This window comes from Myotis nattereri (genome assembly GCF_964212035.1).
Source record: "Myotis nattereri genome assembly, chromosome: 13".
Taxonomy (NCBI): Eukaryota; Metazoa; Chordata; class Mammalia; order Chiroptera; family Vespertilionidae; genus Myotis; species Myotis nattereri.
In genome coordinates, this window is record NC_138088.1 from 19175561 (window position 1) to 19197219 (window position 21659).

Here is a 21659-nt window from a genome sequence, read left to right on the forward strand (position 1 = left end):
AGAGGCTGCAGGGAGGGGGCCCTGGCTGGCCCCACCCTCGGGTGGAGTAGAGGGGGCTCATCTCCCACACCTTTCTCTGCTAGGGCCCCACTTCTGGGCCACGCCCCCTCCCAGGAGCCACTGGATCCTGGTGCTGGAAACCATCTCCAAGGCACACAGCTGGCCTGGGTGGCCCACATGTTCCATCCCAGGGCCCAGAGGAGCCCGTGGGGCGTCTGCCTGGGACGTGGAGGGAGAGCCCCACCTCACCCCACTCCAGAGCGCCTTGGCTTTATGCGTGCAGCGTCTGCGTAAGACTTTAGAGCGAAACGTGTACCATTTGAGCCTTTACAACAAGGAGGCCTTGTAAAAATCAGTCCAAGCTGGGGTCAGCAGCAGCAAGGTGCTCCAGCTCAGTGCCCCCCCCCCCCCTCTCTCTCTCTCTCTCACACACACACACACACACACACACACACACACACACTGGCTCCTGGCCAGAACTGGGAGCACACCCACACTCAAGAAAAGAATTTCCTATTTTTTTGTGTTGTTTTTTCTTTTTCTCTTTTTTTTTCTTAAAAAGGACTTATCCAAATACCTGGATAATAAATCATTTGCGTTTCCTAAGAAACTGGGTTTTCCTTTTCCCTTGTGGTTTTGGTGTTTTTCTTCTTCCTGAAGCAAGTTTGCTTCCTTTCCTTTTAGCTTTTGGATGGAGAAAGCATGTGGGCTTGACTGATCTTCAAAGAGGAAAATGGCGTGAAGTCAGAGGGCTTAGGGAGCAGGGAGAAACCATTAGCTGAGGGAGAAAATCAAGAACGAAACGAAGACAAACCAGGGCTGCAGGTAGAGGGTCGGGGTGGAGGCAGGGCCACCCCCTTACTCCCGTTTCCAGAGGCCTCAGCCCACCCTGGTTTCTGCACGAAGGCCTGAGCCAGGAGAGATGGTGGGATTGGGAGCGGGTTGCGGGGAGAGAGAAATACCAGAGTCCATGGATTCCTAAGGCTGGTCGTGATCTGGGGTAGGGCAAGTGAGGAGGAGGAGGGTGACCCCGGCTGTGAACTGGGGGGCAGCAGAGGTGAACTGCCACACAGGAGGTGCCTGGGCCTCCCTGCACCCCCTCTGCCAGTCCCTAGCAGCCCGCAGTCGGGGGCGGCTCAGCAGTCCCCATCGGTGGCCATGGCCACCAGCATCTCACTCTTGCCCATTTCCTCCAAGGCACTGGCCAGGCTGTTGAGGTCCCCGTCATCCTGCTGCAGAGCTTCCCAGAGGTCCAGGATCACACCCGTGGGGCTCGCTTTGGTGGCGAAGTAGTTCAGGTACCTGGCGGAGGGAAGAAGGGTACTGGGCTGCCCCAAAGCTCAACACCTCCCTCCCGAAGCCTGGGTCGGGGGAGAGCACGAGGAGGGGGGAGGCCTGGGGGCGCTGGGGTCCCACAGTCCTGGGTGTGCGTCCCAGTTCCTCTGCTTGCAGGCTGCGTGGCCCTGGGCAAGTCACTGCAGCTCTCTGAGCTTTAGTCAATTCAGCTGTAACATGGAAACTGTCTTGATCATCATCATTCATCATCTCATTTTTATACTGAAAGACACTGGGGTCCAGGCGTGACTGTAGAAACTAGCTCTCCATTCTCTCTTCCTCCTACCTCCAACCTTGCCTGATTGGCCCCGTGCGCTCCCGAGAGCAGGAAGAAAGCCTCAGACGTCTTCGTAAACCCCACCCATTTCTAATAAGATGTCGTAAACCTGGCATCTGCTCAATGCAGGTCTATGAACTGGTTTCTCAGCAAGTATGACATCATGATAATGGCTACTCTTGCCATTGCACTGACCCAGCATGTTAAGTTCTCCAGGAAAGTTCTGTCAGCAAGCGGTCTCCGCTCTACCTGCTCCGTCCGGACACTGGGGTGCTGAGGGTGCTCACACGGCTGGTGCCTGGCCTCATCTGACTACCGTGGGCCAGCACGCTAAGCGCCACGCCTCTCAATCAATGGGCGTCTCAGACGTAGCACACCCAGGTGGCCAGGTCCGTGTCCCCACACTTACCGGTCCATGGAGAGCTTCTTCGCCAACAGGCGCCAGTCATTGCCCCGCGAGTTAGGGGCGTCCAGGCTGTTGCATATCTTCTGGCGGATGGACAGCGGGATCTTGAAGGCATAGGGTCCCAGCTGGGTGGTGAGCGTGCTGCTGGGAGCAGAGCAGAGGGCGTCCAGGGAGCCAGCGGGCGTCTGGAAGGGCAGGGGGCAAGGGTGAGAGGGGCAGAGGAGGCTCTGGCCAGTCCCCACCTGCCCCGGACAGGCCCTCTCCCCTCGAGGGCCAGCTCCTGTGGGCCAGGGCTGCATGCCTGCCTCCCAGCCCCCAGGGGGCGCACCATGCTGATGCACTGCCCAGGGTGGATGCTAATGCAGCCTCAAGATCAGGAAGCCATGAGGAGCTCAAAGTCTAGAACAGGAAGTGACTTGCCATGATCACATGCCAAACTGGTGGCAGAACTTGGCCCTGGCTTACAGCCAGTGCTCTTCCCACTGCACTGCCCCCTGGCTTTCATGGACCTCGATCCAGGTTTATAGGATGCACAGCATAGGCTGGGGCTGAGCAAGGACCCGACACAGGTCCATGGTACCTGCCCTCCCTGAAACCTACTTTTTCATCTCCCGGGGGATCACTGGACTTGTTTCCCTGGTGGCTGTGGAGATTGAGTGAGAAAATGTAGGTCGCTTGGTACAGTACATGCCAAGCACAGGGTTGGCACTCAAATGGTAGATGTTGGCAAAAAGTGCCCAAGTCCCAGCTCAGACTTGGGGGGGCATGTCTCTGTGGGAGACGGCGTTTCCACTCAGATGTGGGCGAGCATGGGGTGTGCATGCCGCCCCGGGCCCCCGCCTCACCTCTGCCAGTGTGGTGTGCAGCTGGAATATCTGGCCCTCCCCCTCCACCTGCCGCACGCAGATCTTGCAGGTGAACTCGGTGGAGGCCAGGCTGTGCCTCTCCAGAGTGAAGGTGCAGTGAAGGGCCCTCTGGCTGCCACTCCATATGTGACAGAAGGGGATCTCCTGGGGAAGGAGGGAGGCGGGTCAAGGAGACAAGCCCAGCCTGCCCTGCCTCCGGGAATGAAGGCAGAGGAGGTCATGGGGCCAGTGCAGGGAGGGCTGGGACCTCTCAGGGGGCAGCTCAGGCCTTTCCACCCAACGGGGCAGAGGAAGACCTGGCCAAGGGCCCTTCAGCTGAGAAAGGGAAGAAGAAGGCACAGCCTGAATGTGTGAGCGTGTGTGTGCGCCTGTGTGCCTGGGGCTGGGAAGCCAATGGACTCAGTGGTGTCCCGGGTGGATGGGGCAGAGGGGTGTGACCATCGAAGATAAGTTTGGACTGTCTGCCAGGCCTGGGTGCTCTCGGGGATGGTAAGGCCTCTTTGAGGATGATGTGGAAGACATCTGTGCATGGGAAGTGTGATCGGGGTGGGAGGGGGAGTGTGGCTGTCAATGGTGGGGGTGTGCCTAAGCACGACTGGGAGGGAGCCTGGAGAGGGGGTGGGAGGGAGACAAAGATGGAGGGGCAAGGCTGCAGGGCTGAGGGGGGACCAGAGCTTGGGAGGGGGAACTGGTCTTCCCTGGGCCGATCCCCATGTGTGCCCCACCCCAGCCCCAGCTCTCCCCATCCCGCAGCCCGGCCCTCACCTGGTATTTGGCCAGCAGCTTGCTCCTCCAGTGGGCATGCGGGATGTCGTGGAGGGAGAGGCGCAGGTTATGGTAACTGTCCTTGAACAGCAGGGGTTTGGGCTCCTCCACCAGGTACCCACCCAAGGTCCGCTCCAGCTCCAGCACCTCCTGTGGGTGGGGCAACAGGAAGGGGAGCCCGTCGTACTTGGCCAATGGGCCCTTTCCTACCGCAAGCTTGGGGGTTGGGACAGACTCAGGCAGAAGGAACCAGGCTGAAACTTGGAGGGCAGAGACCCACCTGAACACAGGGCTGGGCATTTGGTAAATGCTCACAGAAGGCTTACTTGTGGATATGTGGACAGACAGACAGGAAAAAAGCGGCTAGATAAATGGACAAATAGTGGGAGGGAGGTATAAATGGATTTATACATAAATGGGTGGACAGATGAACGGATGGATGGATAAATAGATAAATGGATGGATAAGCAGATATGGATAGAGACAGAAAGAGAGATGGATCTACAGATGGATATACAAATGGATGGTTGTAAAATAGGACAGATGGAAGGAAAGGCAAATGGATGGATGGATGTGTGAAGGCTGGATGGACAGAGGGACTGTTGACTGAAAAGAGTATGTAGAGAGATGGGCAGAAAGTTGGATGGATGGATGGACAGATGGGCAGATGGACCAGGACTGAGTAACAACAAATGCCATCGTGCCAAAATGTGGCAACGTCCCTCTTAATCTCCACTCCAATCTCTGAGCAAAGCAGGACATCAGCCAATGGCCCAGGACGAAGAGATCCAGGACACCAGGCCATTCCCTAGGAGCCTCCAGCCCATTTGGACGTCCTGGGACTTCAGGCCAGAGTGGTCCCAGCAGGCGACACTCACTCTCCCATGAGGCCTTTTCACCTCTATTGCATCATCTGGCAACTCGGAGTTTGAGACAAGTCACATGAGACTGGGAGACAAAGGAGCTGGAAAGGAGCACCTGTGAACTGGTGTCTTCCGGGTCGATGCCCCTGCCCCCTGGACAAGTTCCAAATCCCTTGGCATGGCCCCAGGAGTGCTGGGAAGCTGAGCTCGGCCTGTCTCTCCAGCCCCATCCTTCTCCCTCACACGCTCACACCCTCTGCATGCTTCGTTCCCGCAGAAAGACACCCCTGCCTTTGCAGAAGCTGCTGCCTCCAGCAATGCCCTTCATCCTCTATCTGCATGCCTACTCGTCCTTTGGAACCTGCCAGCTCTGCTGGGAAGCCTTCTCAGACCCTCCCCCAAACACGGGCCCTGAAAGCCCCTTCCAGGCAGGTGCTCCCTCGGCCCTCGGCCCTTGGCCCTCTGGACAACCACCATCAGAGACCACCTGTCTGTCTCCCACCTCCAGCCTGGAGATTGGCGAGGGCAAGACCTGTGCCTGATTCCTCTGTATCTCAGAGTCTGATGCCATTTCAATGTTTGAGAAATGAATGAATGAATGAGACTGATGATGGTGGAGGGTGCCTGAAAGATACCATGGCCTTGGGGAGGGGAACACTAGAAGGTACCATGCAGCTGGCTGGCCAGGGGTGATGTGTCTACAGTGTGCCAGGGCTGTGTGGGTACCTGTGGCCTGGCCTTACCTTCAACGCTACAGGCGTGTCCTCCAGGCAGTAGACCCTGAGGCTGTACTCCAGGGATGTGCAGAGGGCTGGGGCGAAGATGGCCAGCTGGAGCCGCTTGACTGCTGAGCGGGAGTAGGACTCACCCGTGAACACGTAGGTGCCCAGCTGGTCTAACAGGATGTGGCAGGACCTGGCCTCCAGCTGGCAGTAGCAAGGGGTGTCCAGGGTCTCCTCATCCAGGGTCACCACCTCCTGCAGGCGAGAGTGGGGGGTGGGGAGACAGGTCACAGTCAAGGCTGTGCAGGGTCTATCCAGGCCGGGCCAGAGGAAAGGAGGCAGGTTCAGATGGTGGGCCTGGCCCCCCAACCCAGCTGTGGTTCCTCACCTCCCAGTGGCCCTGGTGGGCCTGGGTCTTGAGCTGGAAGATCCAGTTGCTGGCACTGATTTCGGCACAGTGGGGCACCGTGAGGATGACGGGGCGGCACAGCAGGAGACCTGTGGGCCCGCAGGTCACCGAGGGGCTCAATACTGTCTGGGTTCCTTCCAAAAGAGGGCTGGGGACAGGAGGCGGCAGTGAGGGGGGGGCCGAGCGCTCAGCCAGGGCTTAGAGGGGTGCTGGGCTCCCACCTCTGTCCCTGTTCCTGGGGTGACAGAGGGCAGGTCTCCACCCCTGGGGCTCCCAGAGGTCAGGGGTTAAGGAGAGGCAGAGAAACGGCATAGCGTGCAGACTGTTTCCAGATCTGTGCTATCACACTAGGACGTTCTCACAGCCAAACCTCTGCTCACGTTTCAAAGACTGCACTCGTGGAGTGTTTTTGTTTCTGTTTTGTTTTTTTAATATATCTTTTTTTACTTCTGAGAGAGCAGGAGAGAGAGAGAAACATCAACAATGAGAGAGAGTTATTGATTGGCTGCCTCCTGCATGTCCCCAATTGGGGATCGAGCCCACAACCTGGGCATGTGCCTTTGACTGGAATCGAACCCGGGACCCTTCAGTCAGCAGGCCGACGCTCTATCCACTGAGCCGGACCAGCTAGGGCCTGGTGGAGTGTTTTAATGGTGCTGCTCAACTGTCCTCTGGGAAGTTGGTACCGCTCTACACTCCTGCCAGCATGCCATGGCGGGCTGCGTGCCACACTTTTGCCGGCATGAAGGCATTCTCGTTTGGAAAAAAAAATCTTTATGAATTCATGAAGCAAAAAAACTCCCCATATCTCATGGCTGTTTGAGCTACTATCGGACTACAAATTAGGTTGAACAATTTCTCATAACCTATTGGCCAGTGTGTGTGTGTGTGTGTGTGTGTGTGTGCATAACAGAGTGTGTGTAAATCACTTGTTCATATCCTTTGCCCGTTTTTGTACTGAGATGTTAAATTTTCCTCATTGGTGTCTAAAACCTCTTTGCATAGTAAGGAGATTAGCCTTTTGTCATATTGTAGCTGGCTTGTAAATTGCCTTTCGAGTTATATGATTTGTTGTGCTGGTTCTGCACGTTTTGGATGTGGACATAAGATCTAGCAGTGTTTTCCTCGGAGGACTGGCTCTGGCCTAGGATCAGGCTCAGGAGGGGAGAAGGTGGTGTCTGGGCCCAGGCTAAACAGGCAGCAGGGAGAGAGGAAGAGCAGGGGGCACCCCGGGCCAGGGCTGGGGTCTCTACTTACAGGGCGTTTTCTGCCTTGTTGATAAGGAGGTACATTTCGTAGAACTTGCCCTGGGGGATGGCTCCATTGGGCACCAGCAGGCTGACCCCTAGGGGGAGAGGGAGGTCAGCAGGGAGGGGTTGAAGGGAGTCCAGGAGCTTCGAACAGGTGGTCACCAGCAGGGGATGGGAGAGAAGGTCTGGAGACTGGGATCAACGAGAGGCCCAGCCACTGACCAGAGGGCTTGTCAGTAACACAGGGGCCTCTGGCGTAGCAATGGGGTGTAGAGATGGGCAAAGACCTGGCATCTGAAGGTCCCAGTGCTGCCTCCAGCCTTGGGCATGACGCTGGGTGGCTGTTAACTAATGGCTTCGCAACCTTGAGATGGGCACCTCTGCCCTTTCTGATGCCAAAACCTAGGACAGCACTGTAGTTCCGTTGAATTACAATGGGGTATTCTCCCCACTTAACAGATAGAGAAACTGAGGTTTAGAGCGTGGCTGGGCCAAGGGTCCCCTGCCATAGTGAGGCAGAGACAGGCTTCGACCCCAGGCCTTCTATTTAATGGTCACCTCTTCCCCCTGGGCCTCTCTTTCCCCATCTGTGAAATGGGCTCTGGGAAGGCCTATCTTCTGCTGGGTGCTGGGGCTGTCCAGGGGATGTGCCAAGGCCATGCTGACAGGCAAGCAGAGAGGGACCCACCTGTGCCGGGGATGCTGAGCCTCCCGCCCAGGCAGCCAAACGTGCCGCTGACGCTGCTCCCCGGCTCCCGGGGCAGGCCCAGGAGCTGCTGGGAGCCGAGGCTGGCGCTGCGCAGGTGCATGAAGTGGGTGTCCCGGGGGAAGTCGCCAGGGTGCGTGCCGGGCGGCAGGACCCCCAGCAGGTCAGCCCCATCTGGCAGGCCTGACCCGGAGCCGGTGGTGCTGGAGCTGTAGACCTTGATCTTGAGGCTGGGCAGGGGGTCCAGCAGGGGCGAGTTGGTCATGGGGATCTTGTCGGCCGAGTCCTGCAGGGCGTACACGGGCCCGCGGTAGATGCCGGCACTGGCAGTGAGGTCGGGAGGCACAGAAGGGTGCAGGAGCTGTGGGTGGTCTGCAGAGGCGGGGCTGCAGTCAGACCCAGATGGCCTCACCGGCCCAGTCCCGCATTCCGCTCCTGCCAGGGACCCACCTGTTGCAAAACCTGCACCCACATGTCCAGCTGCAAAACGCTTGGGGGACCCCCCAGGCTGGGTCGCCCCTTGTTCCCTTTTCTGCATTTCTCAAATCCAAACCAACCCGCAGTCAGCTCTAGAGCAAACTCTGGACCCCAGGAGGGAGTCTGTCTGCCACACCCCGCTGGTGCCCTGTCCCCACCTGCCAACCAGGTGTCCCCCGGGGCTTACTGGGCCTCGCAGTCTTGAAGTTGACAGGGTGGAAGCCTCCGGTGAGGGCGGCGGACGAGTCGGTGATGTCAGTGTCCAGGTCACGGCAGTTGCGGCGGTACACCACCACCGCCACCACCATGAGGACCGCCACCACCACCAGGATGGACACCACGATGCCGGCATACAGCGCCACGTCCCCCGAGGCCTCCAGGACTGCAGGACGGGAGGGCTGTGTGAGGACCGGGGCAGGGGCCCAGCCTGGGGGAGCCAGGGAGGCCCGGGGTCCCTAGGGAGGGGCAGGGCCTGGGTTCTAGTCCGATCCCAGCCACGACCGGCTGGTGACCTCAGGCAAGACTTGAACCTCTCTGAGCACCAGTCTCTATACGTAAAATGGTCTCAAAACCTCTGGCCTGCTCCCCTCTCAGTGGGGCAAGGAGAGGCAAAGTGACTTGTCACTCCCAGGAGTAATTCACTGCTCATTGCTGAGGAGCCAGGGTCCGTGGCTCAGGCACCGGGTCACAGTCTGTCCTGTCGGAGCTGGGATCCAAACTAGAGTCTCCCTTGCAGCCCGTGGCAAACTTCCAGAGGGCCAGAGGGCCAGGCTCCCCCAATGTTTGCAAGTGGTGGTGCCGACCCACCCGGCTCCCCCTGTGCTGAGGGGTGGGAGGGGGAGGGGGAGGGGCAGGAGGGGGAGCAGGTGGAGGGGAATGAGATGCAGGGCAATGGGGTGGAGAGGAGGTGAGCAGGTGGAGGCGAAGGAAGGGGCTCAGGGAGGCGACCGTTGGCTACACGCCCCTCCCCCAGGCCGGCCACTGGGCTGGAGGACACCTGCTCTGGGGGGGGCAGGGCAGGCTGCTGCACAGCTGGAAGAACTCTGCACAGCCGGGCAGGCAAGGGTTAGGTCAAGACTCAGGGACTAACGAAGGGCTGGCCAACAGAATTCCCATGATGATGAATGAAGACACGCTATGTCTGTGCTGCTACACACGACAGCCACCAACCACATGTGGCCACTGAACCACTGAACTGTGGCCAGTGAGGCTTAGGGACTGAATTTCTAAATATATTTAATTTAATTGAGGTACATGTAAGTTTAAAGAGCCATACTGGACAGCACAGGCAGAATGAAGATCATGGCTGTGGGAGTTCCAGGCGGCATCTGTCGGTCCCTGATCCTTCGGGGAGGGCACCGTGCCTGCCCACTTCGCACCTTCTGGTACCCCCACTGGCCTCAGCAGCCCTCAGGGATGGACCCCACCCCTCTGGGGGCTTCTACTCCCAGGGCCGGGCTCTGCCTCCTGACGTGCCGCTAACCAGTGGGCCACTGGCCTGGAGATTTACACTTTCTAATCAGTCAACAGCTCGGCCCCCAGTGAACTGGGGGAGGGGCCCACTGCTGATTTTATGACTCCAGAATTATTTGGAAATTGTGGTTTCATTACCACAGGCCAATCTCCCCAGGCGGCTTTACTGCTCTTGAATTAATGCAGCGCAGCCTCTGGGGGCTAGAGGCCAAGCCCTCGGGGCTGAAAGCAGCCCAGGGACCTGGGGAGGGTCTGGCCAGCTGCTGGGGGACAGAGTGGGGCACCGTGATGGACAGGTGTGGGCCTGCCCCCTGGCCCTGGTCCCAAGCAGAGGCCAAGGGGATGGGGCTGCGAGCAGCAGATTTGCCAGGAAAACATCCAGTTCAAACCTGGCTGGGTCCCTGGCAAGTGCCTTCTCAGATTTAGCTTCTTGTCCTGTATTGTGAGGGTCAAGATGCTGCCCCAGGGCCTGTCAGCCCAGGGTCTGCCTATCTGCGTGTAATGGAGGCGTGGCACCTACAGCGGGTCCTAGGAACCCCGGGGAGGGTCGGGGGGGGGGGGGAGGCACCTTCCACTACCCCTGCCCGGCCCCCCACACCCTGGGGGGAAAGGCCAGCCAAGGAGAGCCCCAGAGGAAGAGGACAGCCATGAAATGGGACTTACGGTGGCTTTTGGGGTCACTTAGAGTTTTCTTATCTGTTGAGGGAAATAAAGGGAAAGACAATGACACAGGTGGCAGGGAAAGGTAGTAGAGGAGGTGACGGAGAATGGCCCGGATGAGATGATGGATGTGGTGGGTGGGCAGAGGCCCCGAGGGGCTGTTCCGCTGCAGGCTGGGCACTGAGGCCTGGGGGTGCAGCTGGGGGTCCCCTATCCGTCCTCGCGAGGACTCACTCTGCATGCACAGCCCGTCGGTGCAGTTCTTGGAGTCGAGCAGGGTCCCGCTGCAGTCTCGGCCTCCGTTCTGCGGTGGGGGTGCCATGCACTCTCGGCTGCGCCAGTGGGCACACTCGGTGCTGCAGGCTGACCACTTGCTCCACTCTGTCCACGCTCCATCCACTACAGGAGCACAGCACATGGCACATGAGAACACATGCACACACAAACACACATACACACAGTCACGTGCACAGAACACAGCACCATACAGGCCATACAGAGAAATCCATGCCACACCCACACAGCCCCAGACCAATGCAGAGCCAGGTGTGCCCGTGGGCAAAGAGAACACAAGCAGATGCATAGAGTCACACAGAGGCAGCCCAACGCACAAGTACATACGCAAGGATACAAACCCAGTAAATGCCACACCACTCACAGAAACATGTAACCAGAGGACACACAGCCAGACAAGCAAGGACAGACACACAGATGGAGAGGCAGTCACACAAAGACAAAAGGAGAAGCGGATCGGGGTCAGCAGCCTCGGTGTGCCCGACAGTCAAGTACAGGAGTGCAGGCGCCCTAACCCCAGGCAGCTCTGGGACCCCGGCCCAGGGGGCTGGCACCCTCAGCGTAGAGGGCAGCAGAGCCCACCCCTCAGACCGCAGCTCGGCTCAGAGCCTCTGCCTTGTCTCTTCAGCAGCCAGGGAAGAACAAAGGTCAGAGGTCATAGCACCTAGCCCAGACATTTCAGCCAGCTGTGGGCCCCGGGACGAGCATCTGCTGTTCCCCACGCGGGGAGAGAAAGGCCATCCTGACTCTGGCAGACACCACAGCAGAAGACAGGGCTGGGGGCTGGGTGTGGACGTGATGTGGGCAGGGTCTCACCGGCCAGAGGCCTTACCTGGGCACACGGTGGTGCAAGAAGTCTTCTGGAAGGCCTGGCCCTCACAGAAGGCTCCTCCGTTGAGCGGGGTGGGGTTGGTGCAGGTCCGTGTGCGCTTCTGCCAGCCGCGGCCACAGCGGTTGGAGCAGGGCGACCACTCTGCCCAGCTGGACCATCCGCCGTTCACTGCAGAGGCAGCAGGTGTCACCCCATTGGCCTGGCTCTGTGGCCCCATGGGTCCCCAAACCTTATCTCTCCACCCTTGACGAGTCTTCTGCTGAGGCTGGCCCTTCCTAGCTGGACCCCTCCTGCTTATGGGGCTAGGCACTCAGATACCAGCAGGCAGGCCTGGCTGCAACCTTCAGCACCAGGACCCTCGAGGTCATGGTCTATTCCCCACCCCCTTGTAACATGGCAAAGTCCAGAGAGGGCTGACACCCAGGATCTCCCGTGAGCGATGGGGGACCTGGGACTGGAACCCAGTGTGGGGTTCTTTCTACAACATCCAAGGAATCTCAGGTGTGGCTCCGCCCCTCCCACCCAGAGGACAGCAAGGAACAGCCTACGGGCCTGGCCAGCAGCCCCTAACTCTGCTAGGGCAATGGGCTAGGGCCCTGGTCGGCAAACTCACGAGCCACATGCAGCTTTTCGGCCCCTTGAGTGTGGCTCTTCCTAAGCCGTAGGAGCACCCTAATTAAGTTAATAACAATGTACCTACCTGTATAGTTTAAGTTTAAAAAATTTGGCTCTCAAAAGAAATTTCAATCGTCGTACTGTTAATATTTGGCTCTGTTGACTAATGAGTTTGCCGACCACTGGGCTAGGGTATGGGGATCCTGACTGGCCGTGCCCCAGACCTGACTCTGAGAGAGCTGGGTCTTCTCCTTCAGGGGCAGGAAAAGGGTCTGAGAAGGGTGGGTGCTCCTGGCTAGGGACTCGGGGCCTCACTTGACCACTAGCTTTGCTATGTAACCTTGTGGGCTTTATCCTGCTCACTTGCTGCCCAGGGTCCGGCTGTGTCCTGAGTAGGGTGGGTCAGGGGGCCATCCAGCCCTGGGCTGCCCCCCACCCCCACCCCCGGGCCATGCCTGACCCCCTCTGGCCCGCACCATAGACGATGATGGTGGCCGTGGTGCTGCGGCGCTTGGCCACGATGTTCTTGGCCACGCAGGTATAGTTGGCTGTGTCTGACAGGCGGGCCTGGCGGATGATGAGGTTGTGGTCAATGGTGAGCAGGAAGTTGGAGTCCTGGGTGGGGTCAATGATGTCCTCATTTTTGAGCCATTCCACCTGCAGGAACAGGGTGGAGGGCATGAGGACCCAGTGCCTGCTCCCGCTCTGGAGTGTGAGGGAGGCCTGACCATAGGCAGGGCGGCGGTTTTCTCCATGTCCACCCACCGTGGGGACGCAGTGGGGCGGGGCCTCCGCCAGCCAGGCACCCACGGAACGCCACAGAGCACAGCGGTTAAGATGACCCCTGGGTGGAGCCGGGGGAGATGGCGTGTACAGCCTGCGGCCGACCCAAGGAGTCCTGGGGGTTCCTGCCCCGGCTCCACCGCATCCCATGGGGTTGTGCTGAGTTGCGCAAAGATTGCAGTTCCCTCCTCTGTGAAATGGGGCGGCTCTGGGAGCCTGAGGCATCATATCATGGCTGGTGGCAAATGCCATGCCCAGCGTCCGCCACGTCCCCACTCACCTCAGCCACAGGCACCCCCTCTGGTGGGCGGCATTGCAGGAGAACCTCGTGGTCCAGGGGTACCTCCTTGCCCAGAGGCTCCTGGTCGAAGTTCTTGCGCAGATCTGGGAAGAGGGAGGGGACAAGGCACAGTCTGGAGGCTGCAGTGCCCCATTCTAGCCACCAGGTGGCAGTGCACACTAAGGCAACGGTCGTGCGGACACCTGGCTTTTACCTGGGGAATAGCCTCTCCTCTAACCTGGGCCCTGACCAGGGGGAGTTGCGGAAACAGTTCCCTCCCCATGGCCTGGAATGGTGAGGAAGCTGGCAGCTTCCTTATATAGATGTGGTGAAAACTGGCCTTTACAAATCTCTGGGCCAGAGGGGGCCCAAGTTCTGGGTCTAGAAGCCCTCTCTGGCCGGCGTCCCCATGGGCCCTGATGTCTCTGTGGTGGGCGTCTTCAGCTAGATCCACCCACGGCAGTGGAATTCCCTCTCCAGGATCCACAGGGAAGGGGAAAGGGCCCAGGGACTGGGGTGTGTGGAGGGGAATGTCAGGGCGGCGTACATGCGATGCGGACGTAGGCCCGGCGACTCTTGGTGGTGCCTGCAGAGCTCCAGGCCACGCACTGGCACCAGTAATCCTCCAGCCCAAACAGTTCCTCCACCTGCTGTCGGGACACCTCGATCTGCACCTCTCGCACCTGCAGGCCTGGGAGGAGGAGGGACAGGTCAGGGGGCAGGTCTGAGGACACAGGACACAGGGCACCATGACATGTCTTCTTCTCCACCCCGGAGTCCTTTTGGTTCGTTTGCCAAGTGCCTCTCATTTCCATCATCTTCTCATCTCTCTGCTCCACCCTGACCCTAGCCGCCACTGCCGCTCACCGGGAAATGGCAACGGCTAACACAGGCCAGCTCTCTCCATCCAATCCGCTCTCCCCCTGCAGCCAGCGTGGGCTCCTCCGAATCCACAATGGCTTGTCATTCCCCTGGTTACGTCTCCAGTCCTCTCAGTGTGAAGATGTGGCCCTCCATCTGGCCCCCAGGCCTTGCACAATCTACTCACTACAGCCTCCCCAGGCGTCCTCCAGACCCTCGTGTGACCCTGGCCCCTCTAGCCACAGGCTGTTTACACATCAGTACCCTGCCTGGAACTCCCTTCTGTCCTGTGTCCAGTGAACTCCCAGTCAGCTTTGGGCTGGGCCTCACTTCTGGAGGGAAGCCCCCTGACCCTGGTCCATGCCGCGGCTCTCAAAGTACTGCTCAGTGCCCCTACCACTGCACTAGACATTGGTTGTCATTCCTGCCAGCCTGGTTTCCCCACAGCACCCACCACTGTCTGGAACAGCATCATTTATTGATGTGACCCTCTTCCTGGGAGCCCCCTGACCTCTCATTGGCTCCCTGTCAGGACCTGAAGGCCTCCCTGGATAACTGCACCTGCTAGTCCACAGAGAGGGAATCACTCACTCTTCTGCCAGCTCTCCCTTGGCAAAGCCTTCTAGGCTCAGGGAAAAAAGTGAGCCCTCCCGGATGAGGGTGCTGGTCTGAGGCTCCTCCCCAAAGCTTGTGAGAGAACTGTGAAACCTCCTCCTCCAGGAAGCCCTCCCAGACTCCCCTGCCCCAGAATCCCTAAAGCTGCTCCTCCTTGCCATGTGTCCCAGCTCACACTTTCACGGCTGCACATGGGTTCTAATAAGCCCCCTGAGGGCAGGACTGTCGCCTGTACACATGCAGTACTGTGACATGGTGGTTAAACAAAGCTGGACAGATGGACAGGTTTGAATCCTGGCCTCACCCTCCCTCCCCAGCTCTGTGACCTTCACGAAGTTACTTAGCCTCTCTGAGCCTCAGGTCCCTCATCCCAATAAAACACTCAGGGTAAATGCTAAATGAATCTTGGCACTTGCTGGGCCACAGCACACAGCTCAGGCTGGACACAAAGCCACTCTGTTGGGTCATCTGGACCTCACCCAGCCCTTCCCTGTACATCTGGAGAAACTGAGATTCAGAAAGGGCCGGGGGCAGGCCCAACGGCCCACAGCAAGTTGCCGGCAGAGCTGAGATGAGTGTTCTTGGTGTCCTGCCAGGTTAGAACTCTGTCCTAAACATGACGTCTCTCTGGACCTCTCCCAGTAAAGTCGTTGCCTTGACTCTCCTGCATCACAGGGGGAGGGGCTGACCGTGGGGAGCCCCTGGATAGCCAGGGACCTACATGGGAGGGGCTAGAGCAGGGGTGGGCAAACTTTTTGACTAGAGGGCCACAATGGATTCTTAAACTGGACCGGGAGGGCCGGAACAAAAGCATGGATGGAGTGTTTGTGTGAACTAATATAAATTCAAAGTAAACATCATTACATAAAAGGGTACGGTCTTTTATTTTTTTAGTTTTATTCATTTCAAACGGGCCGGATCCGGCCCGCGGGCCGTAGTTTGCCCACGGCTGGGCTAGAGTTTGCTGTTGGGAGCACCAGGAGGGAAGAGGCTGCTCTGAGGTGGGAGGGAGGGGTTCTGCTCGCTCCCAGTGGCTGCCTGGCGTGCTGGCCCAACAAGTGATGCTGCGTGGCCCACGGCCGGGGAGCAGGGCTCGGCCCTTAGTGTCCAGGTGGTGAGCCAGCCCGCCCCGGTGCTTCCTCTCAAGGGGCCCATCCATCCAAAAGGTTTCGGCAACACCCACCAGCTGGACAGAGGGAAACCATCATCCCGGGCAGCTTGACACCTTGGTCATGGTCCCGGCCGGCAGAGAGGATGATGGGGCCTTTGGTCTCCTAGATTGGGGCCCCAGCACCAGGTGCTCCCCCGCCCCCCAGTATGATGGCAGCCTGGTAGGCAGTGCCTCGGTGAGGACACGGAACTGGGCTGCCTGCCACATCCTGGCCTGAGATGCCACCGGTCCCGCCTGTCCTGGCCTAGAGCTGTCCTCCTCTGTGTCGTCAGGGCCTCAGGAAGGCCAGGGAAGGCCAGGGGTGGGGAGCAGGAGGCTCGATTAGAACCGGCCACACTGCTGCCAGGGGAGTGGCCCACGGGACCACTGTCCATTCTTTGTAGCTAATGGGACAACAGTGCCCCAGTTTCTAGGGCTGGCAGGGCTATGCGCCTGGTAGCGGGAGTGTAAGAGCCACGCTGCTACTATTACTAATAATCGCAGGGGCTGTGAGGGTCCCCAGCAGGGCACACTGTCCCCTTGCTCTGCCTGGACCCCCACGGCTGACCTCTGATACCGGCCGGAGGGGCTCAGGAGGACAGAGAAGTAAGGCCAAGTTTTAAAGGAAGAGGACGGAGGAAAAGGCATGTCTGGGTCCTGCATGCTCAGGGCTGTGCGGGTCTCACCAGGGCCTTCCAGCAACTCCCAGTCCAGAAAGAGGGGAATGAGCTCAGAGAGGCCGGGAGGCTTCCCCAGGATCACGCACCCCGACAGTGGGGGTAGCTGGCATAGATTATTTGTCTCTTAAAAATTGCTTTTTTAGCCGGTTTGGCTCAGTGGATAGAGCGTCGGCCTGTGGACTGAAAGGTCCTGGGTTCGATTCCGGTCAAGGGCATGTACCTGGGTTGCGGGCACATCCCCAGTGGGAGATGTGCAGGAGGCGGCTGATCGATGTTTCTAACTCTCTATCTCTCTCCCTTCCTCTCTGTAAAAAATCAATAAAATATATTTAAAAAAAAATTGCTTTTTTAATTTTTAGATTTGGGGTAAGAATGCAACTCTGGGTCTATTTTTAAATGTTCTTTTAAAAGTTTGGCAAAATATACATGATATAAGACTTAACTATTTTAACCATTTTTAGTTCCGTGATATTAAGTACATTATGGGGTATAGTTTTAAGCCTGGGTGGTTCTGAAATGTGTGAGCTTTTCATAGAAAAACAGAAGCTGGGGAAGAGAGAAAGAAGAAGAGAGAGCGAGAAAGAATGTCAGGGGAGACACACAGAGTGAGGCTGAACGAGAGAAGGAGAAAAAAGAGAGAGAATAAAGGTGGGGGTGAGGGGTGGGGACTGAGAGAGGGAGAGGGGAGGGAGGGGTTGCGGAGCATAAGGAAAAAAGACGCAGACAGAGAGGGGGATCAGAAGGGAGAGGTGGGACACAGATGGAAATAAGAGGGGGCTGGACAGGCAGGAGAAAGAAACGGATCAAGGAAGAAACGCGAACACAAAAGCCGAGGCAGGCACTGGGGCCAGGGAGCCCCCTCGGGCCTGGGTTCTGGGGCTGCCCAACACGGGTGGCCTGCAGGTGGCCAGCACCGGCCGCGCGCCCTATCTAACAAAGAGGAGCCGGCTCTCTCCGGGAGCCCCGGCCTGGGCTGCTCCGAGGCAGGGTTCTGGAGTCCAGTGGTCGGCAAACTGCGGCTCACGAGCCACATGTGGCTCTTTGGCTCCTTGAGTGTGGCTCTTCCACAAAATACCGACTTCTGTGCATGGGCCACGAAGTTTCAATTGAACTGTACGTGCACACCCGCACTTGGTATTTTGTGGAAGAGCCACAATCCAGGGGCCAAAGAGCCACATGTGGCTCGTCAGCTGCAGTTTGCCGACCACTGTTCTAGACCATCCCCGTGCCACAGATCTTCTCTGTGGGAGTGGGAGTTTCCATTCCCAGCAATGACAGCGTTTCCTTCATAGAAATGAATTGTTTTCGTTTTAAAGGGTCGATATTCAGTAAATCATCGTAGAGGGGGTGCTAGGGTGCAGCCCACACCGAAGGAGAGGGGAGCATGTCTGGAGCAGAAGACCCCTTGCTTCTGAGGCGTGGGGAGCAGGAGGCAGAGCCCTGGCTGGTGCTGGTGAGGAACCCTGGCCCCCGGCTAGACTTGCTCCCCGAGCTGAGCAGGATGGGAAGACCCTGGGAAAGGGAACAAGCGCTCGGCTCGGCGAGGGATCAGGCGCCACTTCCTGTGACCACCCAACGTCAGCCTGCGCCATGCGGCCAACCCTTGGGAAATACTGACCCAGGGTGGACCACAGAGGGGAACTGAGGCCCAGAGGGGCGCCCTGGCTGCTTGAAGTCTCACACGGAGTCCAGGGTGGTGAGGCCCAGGACCCAGTGTCCCCGACACCTCTGGGTGGGGGGTGTCCCTGGTGTCCTGGGCGTGACCAGGCCAGTGGGGCGGCTCACCCGTGGCCTCGTCCCGGCCCTCCTGCGTGACGTGGTCATTCTGGCTGACCCACTCGCCGTTGCACTTGAAGTAGATCTGTGTGGCAGGGAAGGCGCGGCAGCTCAGCTCCACCGGCTTGTTCTTCACGATGTAGGCGTCCTGCGGCTCCTGGAGGAAGTGGGGCAGGGGCTCGGCCGGCGCCGATGGGAAGGACTCAGGGAGCACCTCGCTGCCGGAATCAGTGCCTGGGGAGGGAGGGAGGCTCTGTGAGGCCGAAGGCTGAGGAGGCCAGGGGCACTCACTGACCGCCCAGGAGCCCCTGGCAGACAGAGGGGGCGTCTGGAGATGCAGGAGGTGCCCTCTGTGACCGGGCAAGGTCCGGCTCCCTGCGCCTCAGCTTCCCCATCCTGCCCTGCCGATAGGAGGCTCTGCTGTGGAGCCAGTCCCTGCTCCACGATGCTGTGTGTGATCTTCCGTACAGACGGAGAAATCGGGGTGGCCTGGAGCAGGCAGGGGACCCATCAAGGCGAGGCACCCCTGAGGCCCTCCAGCCCTCCCGTGTCCCCTGCACGAGCCCTCGCCGGCCTCCCTCCAGTTTCCCACGGTGATACCATAATACTTTTGAGGCTGGAGCTCCAACAGACCAGCTCTGCCCCGAAGCCCCAGCCAGCCGGGCAATGGGCGTGGGGAGAAGAGCTGAGAACCTCAGGGTGATGGGAGTGGGGAGAAGAGCGGAGACCCGCAGGGCGATGGGAGTGGGGAGAAGAGCGGAGACCCGCAGGGCGCTGGGTGGGTGAGGTGGGGCAGCTGCACCAGGCCTGGGCTCCCTGGTACAGCCCAGCAGGCCTCCTCCTCCAGGAAGTCCAAGGCAGGGGGCAGCATGGAGGGGGAGACTGCCTTCCCAGCAGCTCCACACCGAGCCTCCCTCCTCTGGTCTGGGGCTCTGATCCTAGCCTTTCTCACCTGGCCAAGTCCGTCCCTCTGGCCTAAGGGTGGGGGAACACACTGCGGCTGTCAATCTTTTCCCTGAAGGGGCCACAGGAAACCCTGGCTGCCCGCCCCCCTGGAAAGAACAGCACCTCAGGAGGTGAGGCAAACAGGAAGGGAGAGCAGCCAGCCACCCAGCGCTAGGATGGGGGCGACCAGGCCGGGCCAGGCTATTGGTTCACAATCCACTTAGGAAAACTGACTTTCCACTGCCAAGTGCCAAGCGATCAGGTGGCGGGGACACGCGGCAGGGGGCTTGTCCTCCTCTGCTCACCGCTCCAGAGGAAGCACACATTACGCTGCAGGGGTGCCCAGGCCCGCCCCGCCCTCACCAGCCAGCCACCGTCCCTGGCCCAGCACCCCAGCACCCTGGGACCGGCCCTTGTCCTCCAGAAGGAACCAATCACACCTCACATGCCCAGGCCACGCTGACTCTGCGCACCAGCAGCTCCTGCTAAGACCAGGCGCTGCAGGAGCTCTGAGAAAATGCTGGGTTGACACGGGCTCCAAGCTGTGTGTGTGTGTGTGTGAGAGAGAGAGAGAGAGAGAGAGAGAGAGAGAGAGAGAGAGAGAGATAGAGAGAGAGAGAGAGAGAGAGATGGACTGACCCCAGGGGGAGAGAAGGAAAAGCCAGCAAGAAGGGGTGTGACTTCAGCTCCATCCAGTATGCTGTGAGTGACCCTGGGAGAGCCCCTTAACTCCAACCTAGTTACTTCATCTCGAAGAGGGCAGGTCCTATGAGATAACCATACATGTGTGCCGAGGAGGGGCCGAGCACATAGCAGGTACCAGTTACTGTATTAAAAACACAACTAATGCTCGCCCCACATTAGGTGCTATGTTTTCAATACTTAATTGAAAATGTACCTAATTCTTGTAAGGCATGTTATATTAGTCCCCAGTTTACAAATGGGGAAACTGAGGCCAGAGAGGTTAAGCCACTTGCCCAAGGGCACACAGCAAGCAAGAGGCACAGCCAAAGTTTGAACCCAAGAATCAGACTTCAGTGTTAGGACACTGCCCAGGACTCCACACTGCCCATCACTGGAGTAGCTGCATACACCGGTGTGTCCCCTGAGAATCCGAACAGACCCAGACATTGGCCGGGACTCTACCACTGTGGGGGTTCTCTCACCACAGGTCCAGCGAGCCTAAAAGCGCCCTTCCTGTTTCCCAGCTGTGGACACGGACGCTGATCCAAATGAGGCAAGTGACTGCCCCGCGGCCAGCTGGTTGGTGGGAGTAGCAGTGAGCATCCTGAGGTCAGGTCAGGCCTCCCCAATTCTCACTGCCCTCAGCCAGGCAGGGAGACGCCTTCTCTGTAGGTACACCGTAGCCTCTAGGGCCTGGCAGCTTGGGCAGTTGGTGGTGAGAGGACACAGTGCCCAGCGAGCTGGACATGGTTTCCCAGTGGCCTGAGAGCTGTCCCTGTGGCCTTTCTGCCAGGCAGGCAGCTCTAGGGAGAGCAGGTTGGACACAAGAGGGCAGGTGGGCAGCAGAGAACCCGCAGGCTCCATGCCCGCCGCCCACCACCAGCATCCTGTTCAGCCTCAGGTCTGAGGTGTGTGAGGCAGGGATCTGCCCGAGGTCACCTGTCAGTGGGAGGTACCCCAGGGTCTGAACCGGGCCTGACTGGCCTCAGGCACCTCATCTGTGAAATGGGGGGACTGGACCTCCCTCTGGGGGTGGTGACCACGAGAGGAGGTGTGTGGGCGCCCCTGGGTGCAGCTGTGTACTCACCCTACCTTCTAACCACGTGGCCCCCAGGTGATCGCTTCCCTGGCTGGCTGCGGCCCTGCGGGCTGCGTTTATGACAGTTTTATAACCCTAATGCGGCTTATTTATAAAGCTGGCACAGACACGACCGGGGAAAGTAAACATTTAAACATTAGACATCCATTAGTGCAGCAGGCCCCGCCCTCCCTGCCCCACCCCTCCTCTCAGCCCTGGCACAAAGGTTCATCCCCGGCCTTGGCAGGAATATGGCTGGGCGTCTTCCTCAGCGCCTCTCTGTCATGGCAGTGCCGGTGGCTCTCGGTGTAGCTACTGCCCCTTGCCAACAACCCCACCCCCCAGGCTCCGGGAGGCAAATGCTGCCAAGAGACAAGGAAGATGAACCAAGGACCGACCTCAGATTCCTCCCCAGAGGGACCACTGGCAGACTACAGGCAGGCTGGCCTGCAGCATGTGCTCAGCGAATGCAAATTAAATACAGGGGGGCTGGGGCTGCGCCGGGGCGGCAGCAGCTGAGCTGGGCCCTGCCCTCACCGCTGGACACTTCCCCGCCTCCTTGGCCCTGGCTCGGGCCTCGCGGCCGAGGGAGGCTCCACAGGTGTCCCAGACGAGGGCCACCTGCGCCCGCCCGTGGGCGCCAGCGTGGAGGGAGGAGGAAAGCGGCGTCTCGGGCCCCTGGGTGCTCTCTCTGCCAGATGCTGTCAGGAAGCGTTTGGTATGAACTCACAGAGCCCACACCATCCCTAGTCAGGTGGGTGTCCTGAGTCTTTCTGGTCTTTGGTGCCTTGGTCATTTTTACACAGTAATTTTTCTGGGCAATTTTTACTGCAAGGCCAAGAGAAATCCCTAGGGGT

The 21659-nt window shown here is 59.0% G+C and overlaps 1 protein-coding gene across 2 annotated transcripts in view; it reads right to left on the reverse strand.

The window, feature by feature from the left end:
- Positions 1-556: 556 nt before the first annotated feature.
- UNC5B (unc-5 netrin receptor B) overlaps positions 557-21659 on the reverse strand; it is a 78602-nt gene continuing 57499 nt past the window's right edge. The window contains exons 2-17 of one of the 2 annotated variants that reach the window (XM_081104769.1): positions 18105-18329; positions 13561-13704; positions 13014-13117; positions 12427-12607; positions 11336-11503; positions 10444-10608; positions 10213-10245; positions 8264-8458; positions 7582-7971; positions 6901-6988; positions 5623-5791; positions 5256-5489; positions 3650-3799; positions 2864-3028; positions 2022-2203; positions 557-1302 (exon numbers count right to left, since the gene is read on the reverse strand). In XM_081104769.1, coding sequence (XP_080960895.1) covers positions 1137-1302; positions 2022-2203; positions 2864-3028; positions 3650-3799; positions 5256-5489; positions 5623-5791; positions 6901-6988; positions 7582-7971; positions 8264-8458; positions 10213-10245; positions 10444-10608; positions 11336-11503; positions 12427-12607; positions 13014-13117; positions 13561-13704; positions 18105-18329 — 2759 coding nt within the window. In that variant the 3' untranslated portion in view covers positions 557-1136. The remainder of the gene's footprint in view (positions 1303-2021; positions 2204-2863; positions 3029-3649; positions 3800-5255; positions 5490-5622; positions 5792-6900; positions 6989-7581; positions 7972-8263; positions 8459-10212; positions 10246-10443; positions 10609-11335; positions 11504-12426; positions 12608-13013; positions 13118-13560; positions 13705-18104; positions 18330-21659) is intronic. The other variant, XM_081104770.1, reaches the window with a different exon arrangement.